Consider the following 14066-nt stretch of genomic DNA (forward strand, 5'->3'; position numbering starts at 1 on the left):
GGGTGGGTTGCCATTTCTTTCTCCAGGGGATCTTTCTGACCCAGGGATGGAGCCTGTGTCTCCTACATTGCACGTGGGTTCTTTACCACTGAGCTACTAGGGAAGCCCCCTGCACGCCTTTACCTGGACATGAATTCCTTGCAGGAGTGATCTCATCCATGCATATGGGAGTTTTATAGTTTACAGGATGTGTTTAGATCCCCTAGCACATACAAAGAGGTGAGCATAAGAGGAATAGATGATTCTACAAGACAGGGCTTCAGGGAGGCATCCGAGAGAGCCCTGGGGTCTGGTCTCTGTCTTGTGCCTTCCTATTCCTGTGAGCTTAGCAGAAGTGGTTGTCCTGTCTCGGCTGCTGTAGGAGACCAGCCTAATTCACTCAGTCTTGGAGGAAGGGAAGGGAAGGGAGAGGAGAGAAGAGAGGTCAGGGCAGGTCTCACCTGCAGCCACTGGAGAAGAGCTGCGATCTCCTGGCCGACGAGGCGAGTGTTGTGGACGGCAGTGGTGTAGTGGTTGTGAGCCAGGGTGACCCATTCTGCCAGCCCCACATTCACTGACTGGGCCAGCTGAGACTTCAGTGCGGCTACCATCTCCCAGACCCAGTCTTCCAGTATGCCGTCCACCTGAGGGGGTGCCCACAGTATCATCAGCCTCCCAGGGAGAGAGGAGGGAGCCCTGGACAAGCTCCCTCTTTTTTCTTGCCCACCTCTTCCCTTCTCCAACTCTGGGCTCATTCTGGGTCTTTCTCTCCAAGAGAAAGGGCTTAGCCTGGGGTTACTCAGCACCGCTGTCATTTGGCGTCAGATATTTCTTTGTTGTGGGGGCTGTCCTATGCATGGTAGGACATTGAGCAGCATCTCTGCCTCCACCCACGAGATGCCAGCGGTGCCCCATCACTCCTCCACCCCCAAACCCTAGGCTGTGAAAACCAGAAATATCTCTGGACGTTCCAAATGTCCCATCCCTCAAATGAGAACCATTGTCTTAACATTCTCTATTTTAGGACTTTCCAAGCCTTAAAGCAGCGTACATCTTTGTAGATGGGGTACTGAAAGATGGCCTGTGCTTTGAGGGTCGGTGCCAGCCGTACCTCCTCTGGGAGGCCTGTGCAGCTGCAGCTCTGAGTCGCACCTCAATCACTTACTCTGTCTCCACCCACCGTGTTCTGCTTGCTCTGGAGGGACTAGCACCATGAGTGGGAACATAGTAGGAACTCATAACGATCAAGTTGATTGATTCTGGAGAATCATTCTGTGCATGTACCTGGTTGAGAGCCAGTTTGCAGGACATGCCTGAAGGGTTCACAGAGCAAAGATGTTTGTGTTGGGTCTTGAAGGATAAATAGGAATTCCAGGGAAGAATCAGGTGGGCAGGTAAGTATGGAGGTGGTTGGGGGCAGAGGGGGTGTCTAAGGGTTTCCAGGTAGAGGAAATCATGTGCACAGGTGCACAATCTCAAGGGCAGTGCGGTCTCTTTGGAAAGAGGGGAAAGTCAGGTGTAATCAAGATGAGAAAACAGGGGTGAAGCTGGACAGCAGCACTGATGGTCTGGCTCGTGAGTAAGATGCATTCATTTAATAAATGTCCACCTAGGACTTTCTGTGTGGATGTAGCATCTTGGGTTCAAATCTAGACTCTCCTAGTTACTAGCAGGGTGACCTTGGGCAAGTCATATAACTGGGCAGTGGCCCCATTTCCTTGTCGGGAAAATGGGGATAATAGTGTCCTCCTTCCAGGATTGTTGTGAAGATGAGATGAATGAATAGACATCAAGCACCTAGAACAGTGCCCGGAACACAGTGAGGACTCAGTGCGTGGCAGGGACAACAGCTGTTGCTGGTATTATTATTACCAGCAACAGTAGATGTACTTCAGTTTGCACAAGATTTTGAAAACAGAACTCATTCTAGTAAAAGGATCACAGTGAGAGGACCCTGCTGTCTTCATGTTTGTAAACAAAATGTTTAGTCAGCCATTAATTCAGTTAACAAAGATTTTTAGAGCACCTAATATATTCAACAGTATGGATCCTGTCCAGCAGCAGATAAGAGAAAGGACACACTTGGCAGAAGGTGCAGCCTATGTTAAGGCCTGAAGGAGAGAAATCACATGGTCTGTGAAGGAGCTGCAAGCAGAGGTGAGGGGGAGGTGGGGAGCGGGTGGTAGGGGCGGGGTCAGAGGGGGCGTGCCTGTTCTGCTGCGTGCAACCTGCCTTACTCTGAGGCTCTCAACTCAAGTTCCCACCTCAAGTCAGGCATCAAGTCCACAGCTCTGTTCTGTCCAAAGCTTTGCTCTGCCTGTATTCCCTCCTTCCCAGTTTCGTTTCTTTTCTTCTCTTGTAAGGGAAGGTCCCTTACAACAGGAAAGATAGCATGTTCTTCCCTTACAATGGCTGACCTTCTAATCCCCCCTCATCTACTCTGTTCCCATGGGAAAGCTTTCCATGCCTGATCTTTTCTGTTTGGCTGGGCCACATGGCTTGGGAGATCTCAGTTCCCCGACCAGGGATTGAACCTGGGCCATCACAGTGAAAGTGCCAAGTCCTAACCACTGAACTGTCAGTGAATTCCCTCCATGTCTGATCTTTAGTTCCCTTTAAGATGAGTTTCATCTCAGGGTGCTACCCTCTGGCTCCAATTCCATGCTTTCCTTAAAGGAATAGGGATGGAGCTCTTGGCTCAGCTGGAGAGAGGTTGCTGTGAGCAGGTTGCAGTGTGATGGGGCCCCTGTCAAGCCCATCCGTGACAAAGGTTTGTGGGCTTTGGAGCATGAGGGTTCTGGTTTTGGATTTCTGTCCACTGAGGGCTGTGTGACCATGGTTGCTGCTTGACCCCTCTGTGCTGCAGTTTCCTCATCTAAGCAATGAGACTAACTCAAGTGGTCATGTAGGGAGGTGTGAGGATTAAATGAGCTGACGACTAATGTAAAGGGCCGAGTTCCTATAGGGCATCTGTATTAGGTCTCTTCTCTAGGGGCAGGCAAGCCTTTACCACCCTCACTGCCATCCCTGTGCTGTGGTGGAACCCCTGCCCCTTTCCCCTAGGATGAGTGCTTGTGTGCTAAGTCACTTCAGTCGTGTCTGACTCTTTGTGATCCAAAGGACTGTAGCCCACCAGGCTCCTCCATCCATGGGATTCTCCAGGCAAGAATACTGGAGTGGGTTGCCATGCCCTCCTCCAGGGGATCTTCCCGACCCAGAAATTGAACCCACGTTTCTTATGCCTCCTGCATTGGCAGGTGTGTTCTTTACCACTAGCGCCACCTGGGAAGCCCTAGGATGGGTCTCCTTTAAATCCTAGGAGGAAGGTGCTGGCAGCCTACAAGAGCCCCTGTGCTTTTCTGGGATGGCAATAGCAGACACCCCACCTTGTGGCTACACCCACATGGCATCATGTGGTTCCCACTACCCCCTGAGGCCAGGTGTAGGGTCTGTTTTGTTCGTGTGGAGGGTATGAGTGAATACATGTTGAAAGACTGGTGGTGGGCAGATGGGCTCATTTTTCTCTCTAAATAGGATGGATGGGGGTCTCAAAAGTAGTTCTCAAAGAGATGGTAGGGAAAGGCTTTCAAGTCATGAAATAGACCCCAAATCTCTGCAGGTTTCACAGTGTGAACCAAGCTTCAAATTGTGGGTGGCCTAGAAACCAGTTAGGCAGAATTTCTTCCTGGAAACATTTGTTTGACTTCAATCATTGCCCACAATATTCTTTTCCCCCTTCTTCCACAGTAATAGAATTTTAGCATCACTGAAAAGCTACACTTTCTCTAAGAGGATACATATCTCAGCCACCTTTCCATCTAGGTATGGCCAATGGATGTAATTGGAAGCATTTCGGAGATGCTTCTGGTAAGCTAACCTTAAAAAACACACTTGTATACCAAAAGCCAGTGGATGAATTGTATGGTTTCAAATAATACCTCAATATAGTTGTTTTTAAACAATCCTACTTTTTGACTTTTTTTGGTGTATACCTTTTACTACCTCGTGCTACCTGGGATGCAGATGTGATAGCTAGTGCTCTAGCTGCTATCTTGGATTATGAGGATGAGGACCAGATGGCACTATAGTGAGCAGGGAATGAGCTGGGTACTTGAGAACTTCATTGACTAAAGCTCTTTATTAGTTTTGGATGACATGCATCTGGACTGTTGTATGAAATGGAAAAAAAAAAACAAAAAACTTCTGTTTTATCTGAACTACTGCCAATTTGGGTTTCTGTTATCTGCAGCTGAATTTAACCCTTACAGATAGAACATCTCATTGGGAGACTGTGTCTTCTGGCTTCCTCTCAACTCTTGGGAAACATGCAGATTCACCTTCATGAACTGTAGTCTCTTATGGGTGCTTATGTGCTGTGTGACCTCTTTGAGCCACATTTTATTATATGAAATGTGGAGATAATTATACTTCCCTTGCCCTGCTTACTCATGAAATGGAGATAATCAATGAGATAATGCGTGGGGAAGCACTTGGAAAATTAGAATGTACTTTACAAATATTATGCATGGAGTTGTTATCACCAGCTCCCTATCTCTTTATTAAAATTGAACACACTAGGGAGGGGGAAAAAAAAAAAAGTAAAAGCAGAGAGAAGAAAGGCGTGTCAGCACTTCCTACCAACCACCCGTGGACTATCATCACCAGCGGCAGCGAGGAGTTGAAGCCACATTGCTGTAACGTGTCTGAGTGATTGAGCAGAATCTGACAGCCCTTATCGGTTTCTCCTCTAAAGAGCAGAAATTTGGTTCTTGTCTCCTGCGGTGTTTTGTTTGTTTCAGCAGCTCGAGATCTCCTTCCAAATGACTCTGGAAGATAAAATTGGGGACAGTGCTTCACCTGGCATCTGTTCCACCTCTGCCAGTTCTGGGACAGCCCCAGAGTTTCTAAGAGCACTAGGCAACAAGGTTACTCCAAGGTGCTGGAGGTAGGCACGGGCTGCGGCTTTGGGGGCCCCAAGGAGCATTTTATTTCCAGCACAATGGCCATTCCTTTCCTGGGAGATGATGGACAGTGACCTAGGAGGACCCCACACACAGATGGAGAGGTCGGAATCCTCCATCCTGCCATCCCAGTGACCATAAGATCAGCCAGTCAGACCCCAGACTAACTCTAGGTCAGTGGGAAGATGGGAGAAGCAACTGGGACTGAGTTCAGAGAGGATAAGTGTTTCACCCCAAGTCGTGATGCCGATAAGTGGTAGGATTTTGGACCCAGTGTCTCTGACTCCAATTCCCCACATCCCTATGCCAAGGAGACAGCACACAGAGCATCTTAGTTAGATGGCTCTATGCATTCTCTTGTGTGGCTCAACCTGTTCTCACATGTAGTCTTGCATGGACCAGGTAGGGTGGGGGTGGGGAGGACTACGAAGGGAGTGATGAATTGTGCTGAGGGGGAGTGGCATTCAGGGAGGGCTTTTCAGGGGGAGTGATGCTGATGCTGGCCTGGAGAGTTGAATGAGGGCTTGTGTATCTGTATGGGTGGGTGAAAGGAGCTTTCTGAGAGGGAAGAGCTGAGGAAGGGCTCAGAGCCAGGAGACCTTGTGGGTATAAGGAGGCAGAAGAATGGGCAGCCAGAGTTTATTGGGCCCTTGGGACGCTGAGCTTTATGCTCTAATGATAAGATGCTGCTAAAGATTTTTTCAGTAGAAAAGGGTAAATGAATATCCATTTGGAATCTTTCAAAGATTGTGGGAGGGTGAGGTAGGGAGAAAAAGACTGTTTTTAAGATTATACCTTCTGTTGTTTTCCTGAAAGGCCTTCTAGCTTCTCTTTTGGGGGAGCCTCACCCTGACTCTGAGCCACTTTGAGGAGGGAGAGCAGTCTCCCAACATCTGTCAAGACCATGGTGTTGGTCAGAGACACGACCCTGTGATTAGGAGCGGAGTGGGGCCTGAGGGAGGGGCCGTGGTCCCAAGGTGTGGCACCCCAGGAAGGGTGACATCTCTTCTGCCAAGATCAGGAATCAGACCAAGAGCCAGGGAGGATGCTCCCACAGCCCCTACCAGCCGAGGGGCCCTCCCCTGTGGCTGAGGGGTGAACACAAGGCCATACCAGCAGTTTTGGTCAGTGAACTCAGTTCAGCCCGGTTACTGAGAACCCTGATCATTCCTTCTGAGCACAAATTCATTCAGGCTTCTCAAACAGTAAGTCTTGGGCTTTTGGTTTCCGGGGACAGCAGGACAGAAAGATGATGAGGAGAGGTATTAATGAAACCAATTTTCCTACCCAAAGGTTATTAATTTGAAAGGTTATTAATTCCCAGCAAAGGGCAATGATTTTTCACAATGATGACAGAATGAAATGCATCATATTTTATTAAAAGGAGAAGTGAGGGAGAATCTGCATAACTTCTCTGAGATAATGAAGAAAATTTCTGGCACTGAGAGTGGCTTTCCCAAGCTCACAGACTGTCTGAGCTTGTCCTCATTCATGCAAGCGTAATCCCAGATGGTGCTCCCATCTCTTTGCATGCACTACTCCCCTGGCCTCCACGTCAGAAGCCAGGGTGTCATCTTACACTATTTTAGCAGATATTTAATCAGTCCAAAGCTTCAGGTTCCCAAATATTCCTAGAATCCAGTGCCTTAGCTCAGGCGCACACATGTTTCTTGCTTGGTTTATTGCCACAGCTTCCTAAATGGTCTCTCTCTGGTTAATCTCACCTCCCTCCCTCACACTGCTGCTCAAAGACTCTTTCTAGAACAGAAATGACTATTATACCCGTCAGTGACTTTAAGGTTCTTGGTATTGCAGCCAAGGCCATCACCTGAATGACCACCCTGATCCCTCAAATTCTCCCCTCTCTATGCTCTCCTGCTGCTCCAGACTGCCTGCAGTTCCCCCCTCGCTGTTTCACTTCCCTGCACCTTTGCACTCTCACTTCCCTCTCTGCTATTCCTCTGTGAACTCTGGTCCATCTGTTACAATGGTACTCAAACGTCACCCCCTCCAGGAAGCCTTCTCCTCTAGCCAGAGGTAATTACTGCCTCTTCTGCCAGCACCTTACTGGGCCCCTGATCCTAAGGTCAATTGTTGCGATGCATGCTGTTTTCTCCACCAGGCTGTGAACTCACGGAGGACAAACCTGAGGTGCTCAGTAACTGCTTAGCGTGTGACGTGGTGTTCTGTGGGGTCCAGGTCTCAGATCAAAGGCTATCTCATTCGATTTGTCAGCCATTTATACATTGGGACTCAAGGTAACTAATTTTCTTCTATCCAGTGATTGAATAGCTTTATCTTCCTTCATTTCAGGATAGGTGACTTGAATGCTAAAAGACTATAAAAATAAAATGGGGATAGATATAATACCCATCTAGTGAAGTCACTGCAAGGGTTAAAAAGGTGGTATTTGTAAAGACCTTAGAATAATGCCTGGCACATGATTAGCACCCATGTAAGGGTATGTTGCTAAAATAAATGTGGCTCAGAGCCTCCAGCATCTTGTATTTTTGATCCATGAAATTCTTTCTATGAAAATTTATCCCAATTGCCCTCGTAGGACCAATTCTGTCTTATGTGTATTTACTCTGGATTTAGCTGGAAGAATCAGCTCTGGCCTCAGTGCCTGGGACTTTAAAGCTATTCAGGAGAGTCCCAGGGAAAAGGAATTGTTAGATGGAAAGGCTCATAAACACCTGGACTGGGCTGGGCTTTCCCTTTCTTCCTTGGGGTTTGGCTCTCTTTCAGCAGGTGTGTGAGTGAGGAAGTTGTATATATATTCATTCATTTAGTTTCTCAGCAAATACTTATTAAGCATATATTATATTCTGCCCTGGGCCCTCTCTAGGTACTAGTTTTTGGCAAGCAGGGCCTGACGTCTTTGTTTCAGGAGTCCCCAGTCCAGTGGGAAAAGCAAGAGTGAGCATCAGCCATCGCTTGTGGTTGCTGTGAGTACGGCAGTGGAAGGACACCTGTGTAGGGGCTCTAGGGAAGATGCCAAGAGAAAATGAGGCATCAGTTGAGTCTGGAAGGATGAAAGATTCTTTTTTCTTTTTTGCTATTCGTTTTTTAAAATTTACTTTTAATTGGAGGATGATTGCTTTACAATGTTGTATTGGCTTCTGCCTTACAACAACTTGAATCAGCTGTAAGTATACATATGTCCCCTTCCCTCTAGGTCATCCCCCACTTCCATCCCATTCCTCTAGGTCATCACAGAGCACTGGGTTGAGCTCCATGTGTCATACAGCAGGTTATCACTGGTTATCTGTTTTACATATGGTAATGCACACACTTCAGCGCTACTCTCTCAATTGGCCGCACCCTTACCTTTCCCCGCGTGTCCACAAGCCTGTTCTCTATGTATATTCCTGTCTTATGTGTATTTACTGTATTCCTGCTCTGCAAATAGGTTGGATGAAAGATTCTGTAGGCACTCACATCTAGGAGAAATTGTTGAAGAAAGAGGGGCTCTGTGACCTGAGTATTGAAGGGCTGCTGTGGGGCAGAGCACCTAGAATTCTTTTGTGCAACTTCAGGAGACAGAAACAGAGTCACTGGGTGGGCATGACATGGAAGGAAAATTCTGCCTTTAAGTGGTTTGTAAAAATTCATAGTTGAAGAAATTAGGACAAAGAGAAAGGTGGCAAAACAACTAACAGAAATGTTAATAGATTAGCAAGCTGAACTGCACACTCTGAGATTGTATAAGACTGCAGAAGACAGGCCACAGATTTTGTTCTGAGCTTCCTATTGGCCAAATCAAAGAGGGAAATAGCAGTTACAGAATTCATGCTGTCCAGTTGCTCACACTTTCTTGGTCCTGAAGCCTGAGATGGTTTTCCTGCAGGTTGTTGTATAAAGAGGCCACTGCATGAGGCAGGGTCATTGTCTTGAATACCGTTCCTGTGAAATATACAGGAGCAAGCTTTATGTGGTTGACTCTGAGGTGCATAACAATCTTCAATGGAAGCAGCACCCACAGTATGAAAAATAGCATAAGTCACAGTGAGTCTCTGTAAGGCTCTTTGCTCTAACCCAGCAGCAGTCCTGTGACTGAAGGAGGCAAGGGCTACTTCAGGTCACATTTTGGGTGGAAGGAGTAGAGCTTCAGTGCCTGAGCGTCTGAGCTGCCTTGAAAGCAGAATCTGATCAACCCCTTCATAGAACACACAGAATACTGGAGCAACCTCAGGCAAGCCACAGCTTCAAGGATGCATTCAGTTCAGTTCAGTTCAATTGTGTCTGACTCTTTGAGACTTCATGGACTGCAGGATGACAGGCTTACCTGTCCATCACCAACTCCCAGAGCTTGCTCAAACTCATGTCCATCTTGTCGGTGATACCATCCAACCATCTCATCCTCTGTCATCCCCTTCTCCTCCTGCTTTCAATCTTTCCCAGCATCAGGATCTTTTCTAATGAGTCAGTTCTTCCCATCAGTTGGCCAAAGTATTGGAGTTTCAGCTTCAGCATCAGTCCTTCCAATGAATATTCAGGAATGATTTCCTTTAGGATTGACTGGTTTGATCTCCTTGCAGTCCAAGGGACTCTCAAGAGTCTTCTCCAACACCACAGTTCAAAAGCATCAGTTCTTTGGTGCTCAGCTTTCTTTATAGTCTAACTCTCACATCCATACATACCTACTGGAAAAACCATGGCTTTGACTAGACGGACCTTTGTTGGTCAAGTAATGTCTCTGCTTTTTAATATGCTGTCTAGGTTGGTCATAGCATTTCTTCCAAGAAGCAAGTGCCTTTTAATTTCATGGCTGCAGTCACCATCTGCATGAACTTCCAGATGTTCAAGCTGGTTTTAGAAAAGGCAGAGGAACCAGAGATCAAATTGCCAACATCTGCTGGATCATTGAAAAAGCAAGAGAGGTCCGGAAAAACATCTATTTCTGCTTTATTGACTATGCCAAAGCCTTTGACTGTGTGGATCATAATAAACTGTGGAAAATTCTTCAAGAGATGGGAATACCAGACCACCTGACCTGCCTCTTGAGAAACCTATATGCAGGTCAGGAAGCAACAGTTAGAACTGGACATGGAACAACAGACTGGTTCCAAATAGGAAAAGGAGTACATCAAGGCTGTATATTGTCACCCTGGTTATTTAACTTATGTGCAGAGTACATCATGAGAAATGCTGGGCTGGAAGAAGCACAAGCTGGAATCAAGATTGCTGGGATAAATATCAATAACCTCAGATATGCAGATGACACCACCGTTATGGCAGAAAGTGAAGAGGAACTAAAAAGCCTCTTGATGAAAGTGAAAGAGGAGAGTGAAAAAGTTGGCTTAAAGCTCAACATTCAGAAAACTAAGATCATGGCATCTGGTCCCATCACTTCATGGGAAATAGATGGGGAAACAGTGGAAACAGTGTCAGACTTTATTTTTGGGGCTCCAAAATCACTGAAGATGGTGACTGCAGCCATGAAATTAAAAGACGCTTACTCCTGGGAAGGAGGGTTATGACCAACCTAGATAGCATATTCAAAAGCAGAGACATTCCTTTGCCAACAAAGGTCCATCTAGTCAAGGCTATGGTTTTTCCAGTGGTCATGTATGGTTGTGAGAGTTGGACTGTGAAGAAAGCTGAGCACCGAAGAATTGATGCTTTTGAACTGTGGTGTTGGAGAAGACTCTTGAGAGTCCCTTGGACTGCAAGGAGATCCAACCAGTCCATTCTAAAGGAGATCAGTCCAGGGTGTTCTTTGGGAAGAATGATGCTAAAGCTGAAACTCCAGTACTTTGGCCACCTCATGCAAAGAGCTGACTCATTGGAAAAGACTCTGATGCTGGGAGGGATTGGGCGCAGGAGGAGAAGGGGATGACAGAGGATGAGATGGCTGGATGGCATCACCGACTCGATAGACGTGAGTCTAAGTGAACTCCGGGAGTTGGTGATGGACAGGGAGGCCTGGCGTTCTGCGATTCATGGGGTCGCAAAGAGTCGGACATGACTGAGTGACTGAACTGAACTGAAAATAAAGTCTGTCACTGTTTCCACTGTTTCCATTGTTTGCCATGAAGTGATGGGACCGGATGCCATGAACTTACTCTCTGAATGTTGAATTTTAAGCCAACTTTTTCACTCTCCTCTTTCACTTTCATCAAGAGGCTCTTTAATTCTTATTCGCTTTCTGCCATAAGGGTGGTGTCATCTGCATATCTGAGGTTATTGATATTTCTCCTGGCGATCTTGATTCCAGCTTGTGCTTCTCCAGCCCTGCATTTCACATGATGTAATCCGCTTATAACTGAAATAAGCAGGATGACCATATACAGCCTTAATGTACTCCTTTCCCAATTTGGAACCAGTCTGTTGTTCCATGTCCAGTTCTAACTGTTGCTTCTTGACCTGCATACAGATTTCTCAGGAGGCAGGTTAGGTGGTCTGGTATTCCCATCTCTTGAAGAATTTTCCACAGCTTGTGATCCACACAGTCAAATGCTTTGGCATAGTCAATAAAGTAAAATTAGATGTTTTTTCTGGAACTCTCTTGCTTTTTCGATGATCCAGCAGATGTTGGCAATTTGATTTCCGGTTCCTCTGGCTTTTCTAAATCCAGCTTGAACATCTGGAAGTCCATGGTTCATGTATTGCTGAAGCCTGGCTTAGAGAATTTTGAGCATTACTTTGCTAGTGTGTGAGATGAGTGCAATTGTGAGGTAGTTTGAGCATTCTTTGGCATTGCCTTTCTTTGGGATTGGAGTGAAAACTGACCTTTTCCAGTCCTTTGGCCACTGCTGAGTTTTCCAAATTTGCTGGCATATTGAGTGAAGCACTTTCACAGCATCATCTTTCAGGATTTGAAATAACTCAACTGGAATTTCGTCACCTCCACTAGCTTTGTTCATAGTGATGCTTTCCTAAGACCCACTTGACTTGGCATTCCAGGATGTCTGGCTCTAGGTGAGTGATCATGGTTATCTGGGTCATGAAGATCTTTTTTGTATAGTTCTTCTGTGTATTCTTGCCACCTCTTCTTAATAACTTCTGCTTCTTCTAGGTCCATACCATTTCTGTCCTTTATTGTGCTCATCTTTGCATGAAATGTTCCCTTGGTATCTCTGATTTTCTTGAAGAGATCTCTAGTCTTTCCCATTCTATTGTTTTCCTCTATTTCTTTTCATTAATCACTGAGGAAGGCTTTCTTATTTCTCCTTGCCATTCTTGGGAACTCTGCATTCAAATGGGTATATCTTTTCTTTTCTCCTTTGTCTTAACTTCTCTTTTTTTTCTCAGAAAAAAAAATGCAAAAAGGCAAAATGGTTGTCTGATGAGGCCTTACAAATAGCTAAGAAAGGATGCACTACTATGACTCAAACTCAGAAGTATATACCAAAAATCTCTCTCCTGGGCACTGACCTGGAATATAACCAGCTCTTGACTGGGCTTCTTTGCCTGAAGACCTTTTGACACTACAGACTGAGTGAGGCCAAACTGGATTTATTTTCGTTCCTTCCAACTCGTTCTTCTTCCTTCCTTTCTACATTTTGTGGTTCATGACACCATCAGTTGTCCGTGCTTCTGCTCAAACTAGAAAGTTTAAGAGCTGTTCTGGAATACCTCCTCTGTCCCCTTAGTGATCCATTAGGGTCACCAAATTCAGAGGACACAGTCTCAGGATTATTTTGTCAGGGTTGCTTCCTGACAACCCTCACAGTAGTTTTTGTATTAGTTGTGATATTTTAATAGACTCTTAACGGTTTTTTGTTTTTTTTTTTTAGTGGAATTAATACATGTTCATTTAGATGAACAATCTGAAAAATGCTGAAATGAATAATCTCCTTACTCAGAAAAACACACAAGTAATATTTGGAGTATTATATTTCCTTTTAACCTTTTCTTATAGAGGTGTTTGTTCCATAGATTTTATTTGGAGTGTCTATAGCTGAGATCATATGATGTGAAAGGTTTTTAAAAATTAATGAATTAATGTTTTGCCTGCACTGGGTCTTCATTGTGGTATGTGGGCTTCTCATTGCAGCAGCCTCTCTTGTTGCAGAGTGTGGGCTCTAGGGCAAGAGGGCTTCAGTAGTTGTGGCTACTGGGCCCTGTGTGTGTGGGGTTCAGTCATCATGGCACACAGGCTTAGTTGCCCTGTGGCATGTGGGATCTTCCCCTACCAGGGATTGAACCCATGCCCCTTGCATTGGCAGGTGGGCCCTTAACCACTGGACTACCAGTGAAGTCCTGTGAATCGTTTTATATCCCTTTTTACACATCATGATAATCTTCTTACAGCACTAAAAATTCTTTAGAAATATGCTTGGCAAGTAGCATTGTTTGTTTCATTATCGTGGGACATTTAGGTTGTTTCCAGTTTACTTTTTTTGTTCCTGTTGCTAACAATGTTCTGATGACCATCTTTATACATAAATCTTTGTCTGAATTTATGAGTATTGTTTTAGTAAAGATTCCCCAATGGAGGGACTTCCCTGTCCTCCCAATGCTGAGATTCTGCACTTACAATGCTGGAGGCTCAGATTCAACCTCTGGTCAGGGACCTAGAGCCCACATGCTACAATTAAGAGTTCGTATGCTGCAGCTGAAGATCCCACATGCTACAACTAAAGATCCAGCATGCTGCAACTAAAACCCAGAGCAGCCGGATAAATTTTAAAAAGGAAAAAAAAAAAGATTCCCCAGAGTAGAATCATTGGCTTCTTAGGTGTGATCTGATTTATATCTCTTTATATAGGCATATGCATCCAAATTGATATTCAGCACTTTTCAAAGCTAATATTTATTAAGTGCCTTCTCTATGCCAGGCACTTTTCCAACAGTCTTATTTGTATGAACTCATTTCAGCCTCACAACTCATCAGTAAATGGTTAGGAAGTTCAGTGATTTCATTATGTTTGAGGAAATTTGTCCTCATTATATTGTATAGGAACTTTTCCTTCTTCAGGCATGTCTTCTGAAATCGTTATTTTCTCGTGTCTTTAGAACAGATAAAGACATACTGGTGATAAGCTGGGGATGAGGTTGTGGTTTTGAGGGGAAGAATGCTAAGGAAGGCAGATAGTCAAAGCCTTCTGAGGGAGTCAGCCCCTGTAACCTGGAAAGCAAGCTGAGGGGCTGGAGAGGCTTGGGGTTGTCTCCCTTGAA

General features: G+C 45.5%; 1 protein-coding gene across 2 annotated transcripts in view; it reads right to left on the reverse strand.

Annotated features, from left to right (window-relative positions):
- LIPC (lipase C, hepatic type) overlaps positions 1 to 14066 on the reverse strand; it is a 186688-nt gene that overhangs the window by 25177 nt on the left and 147445 nt on the right. For both annotated transcript variants that reach the window (XM_027553894.1, XM_027553893.1), the window contains exons 4-5: positions 4618 to 4805; positions 441 to 623 (exon numbers count right to left, since the gene is read on the reverse strand). In XM_027553894.1, the coding sequence (XP_027409695.1) occupies positions 441 to 623; positions 4618 to 4805 (371 nt within the window). The remainder of the gene's footprint in view (positions 1 to 440; positions 624 to 4617; positions 4806 to 14066) is intronic.

The sequence above is a fragment of the Bos indicus x Bos taurus genome, chromosome 10, assembly GCF_003369695.1.
Source record: "Bos indicus x Bos taurus breed Angus x Brahman F1 hybrid chromosome 10, Bos_hybrid_MaternalHap_v2.0, whole genome shotgun sequence".
In the NCBI taxonomy this organism is placed as follows: Eukaryota; Metazoa; Chordata; class Mammalia; order Artiodactyla; family Bovidae; genus Bos; species Bos indicus x Bos taurus.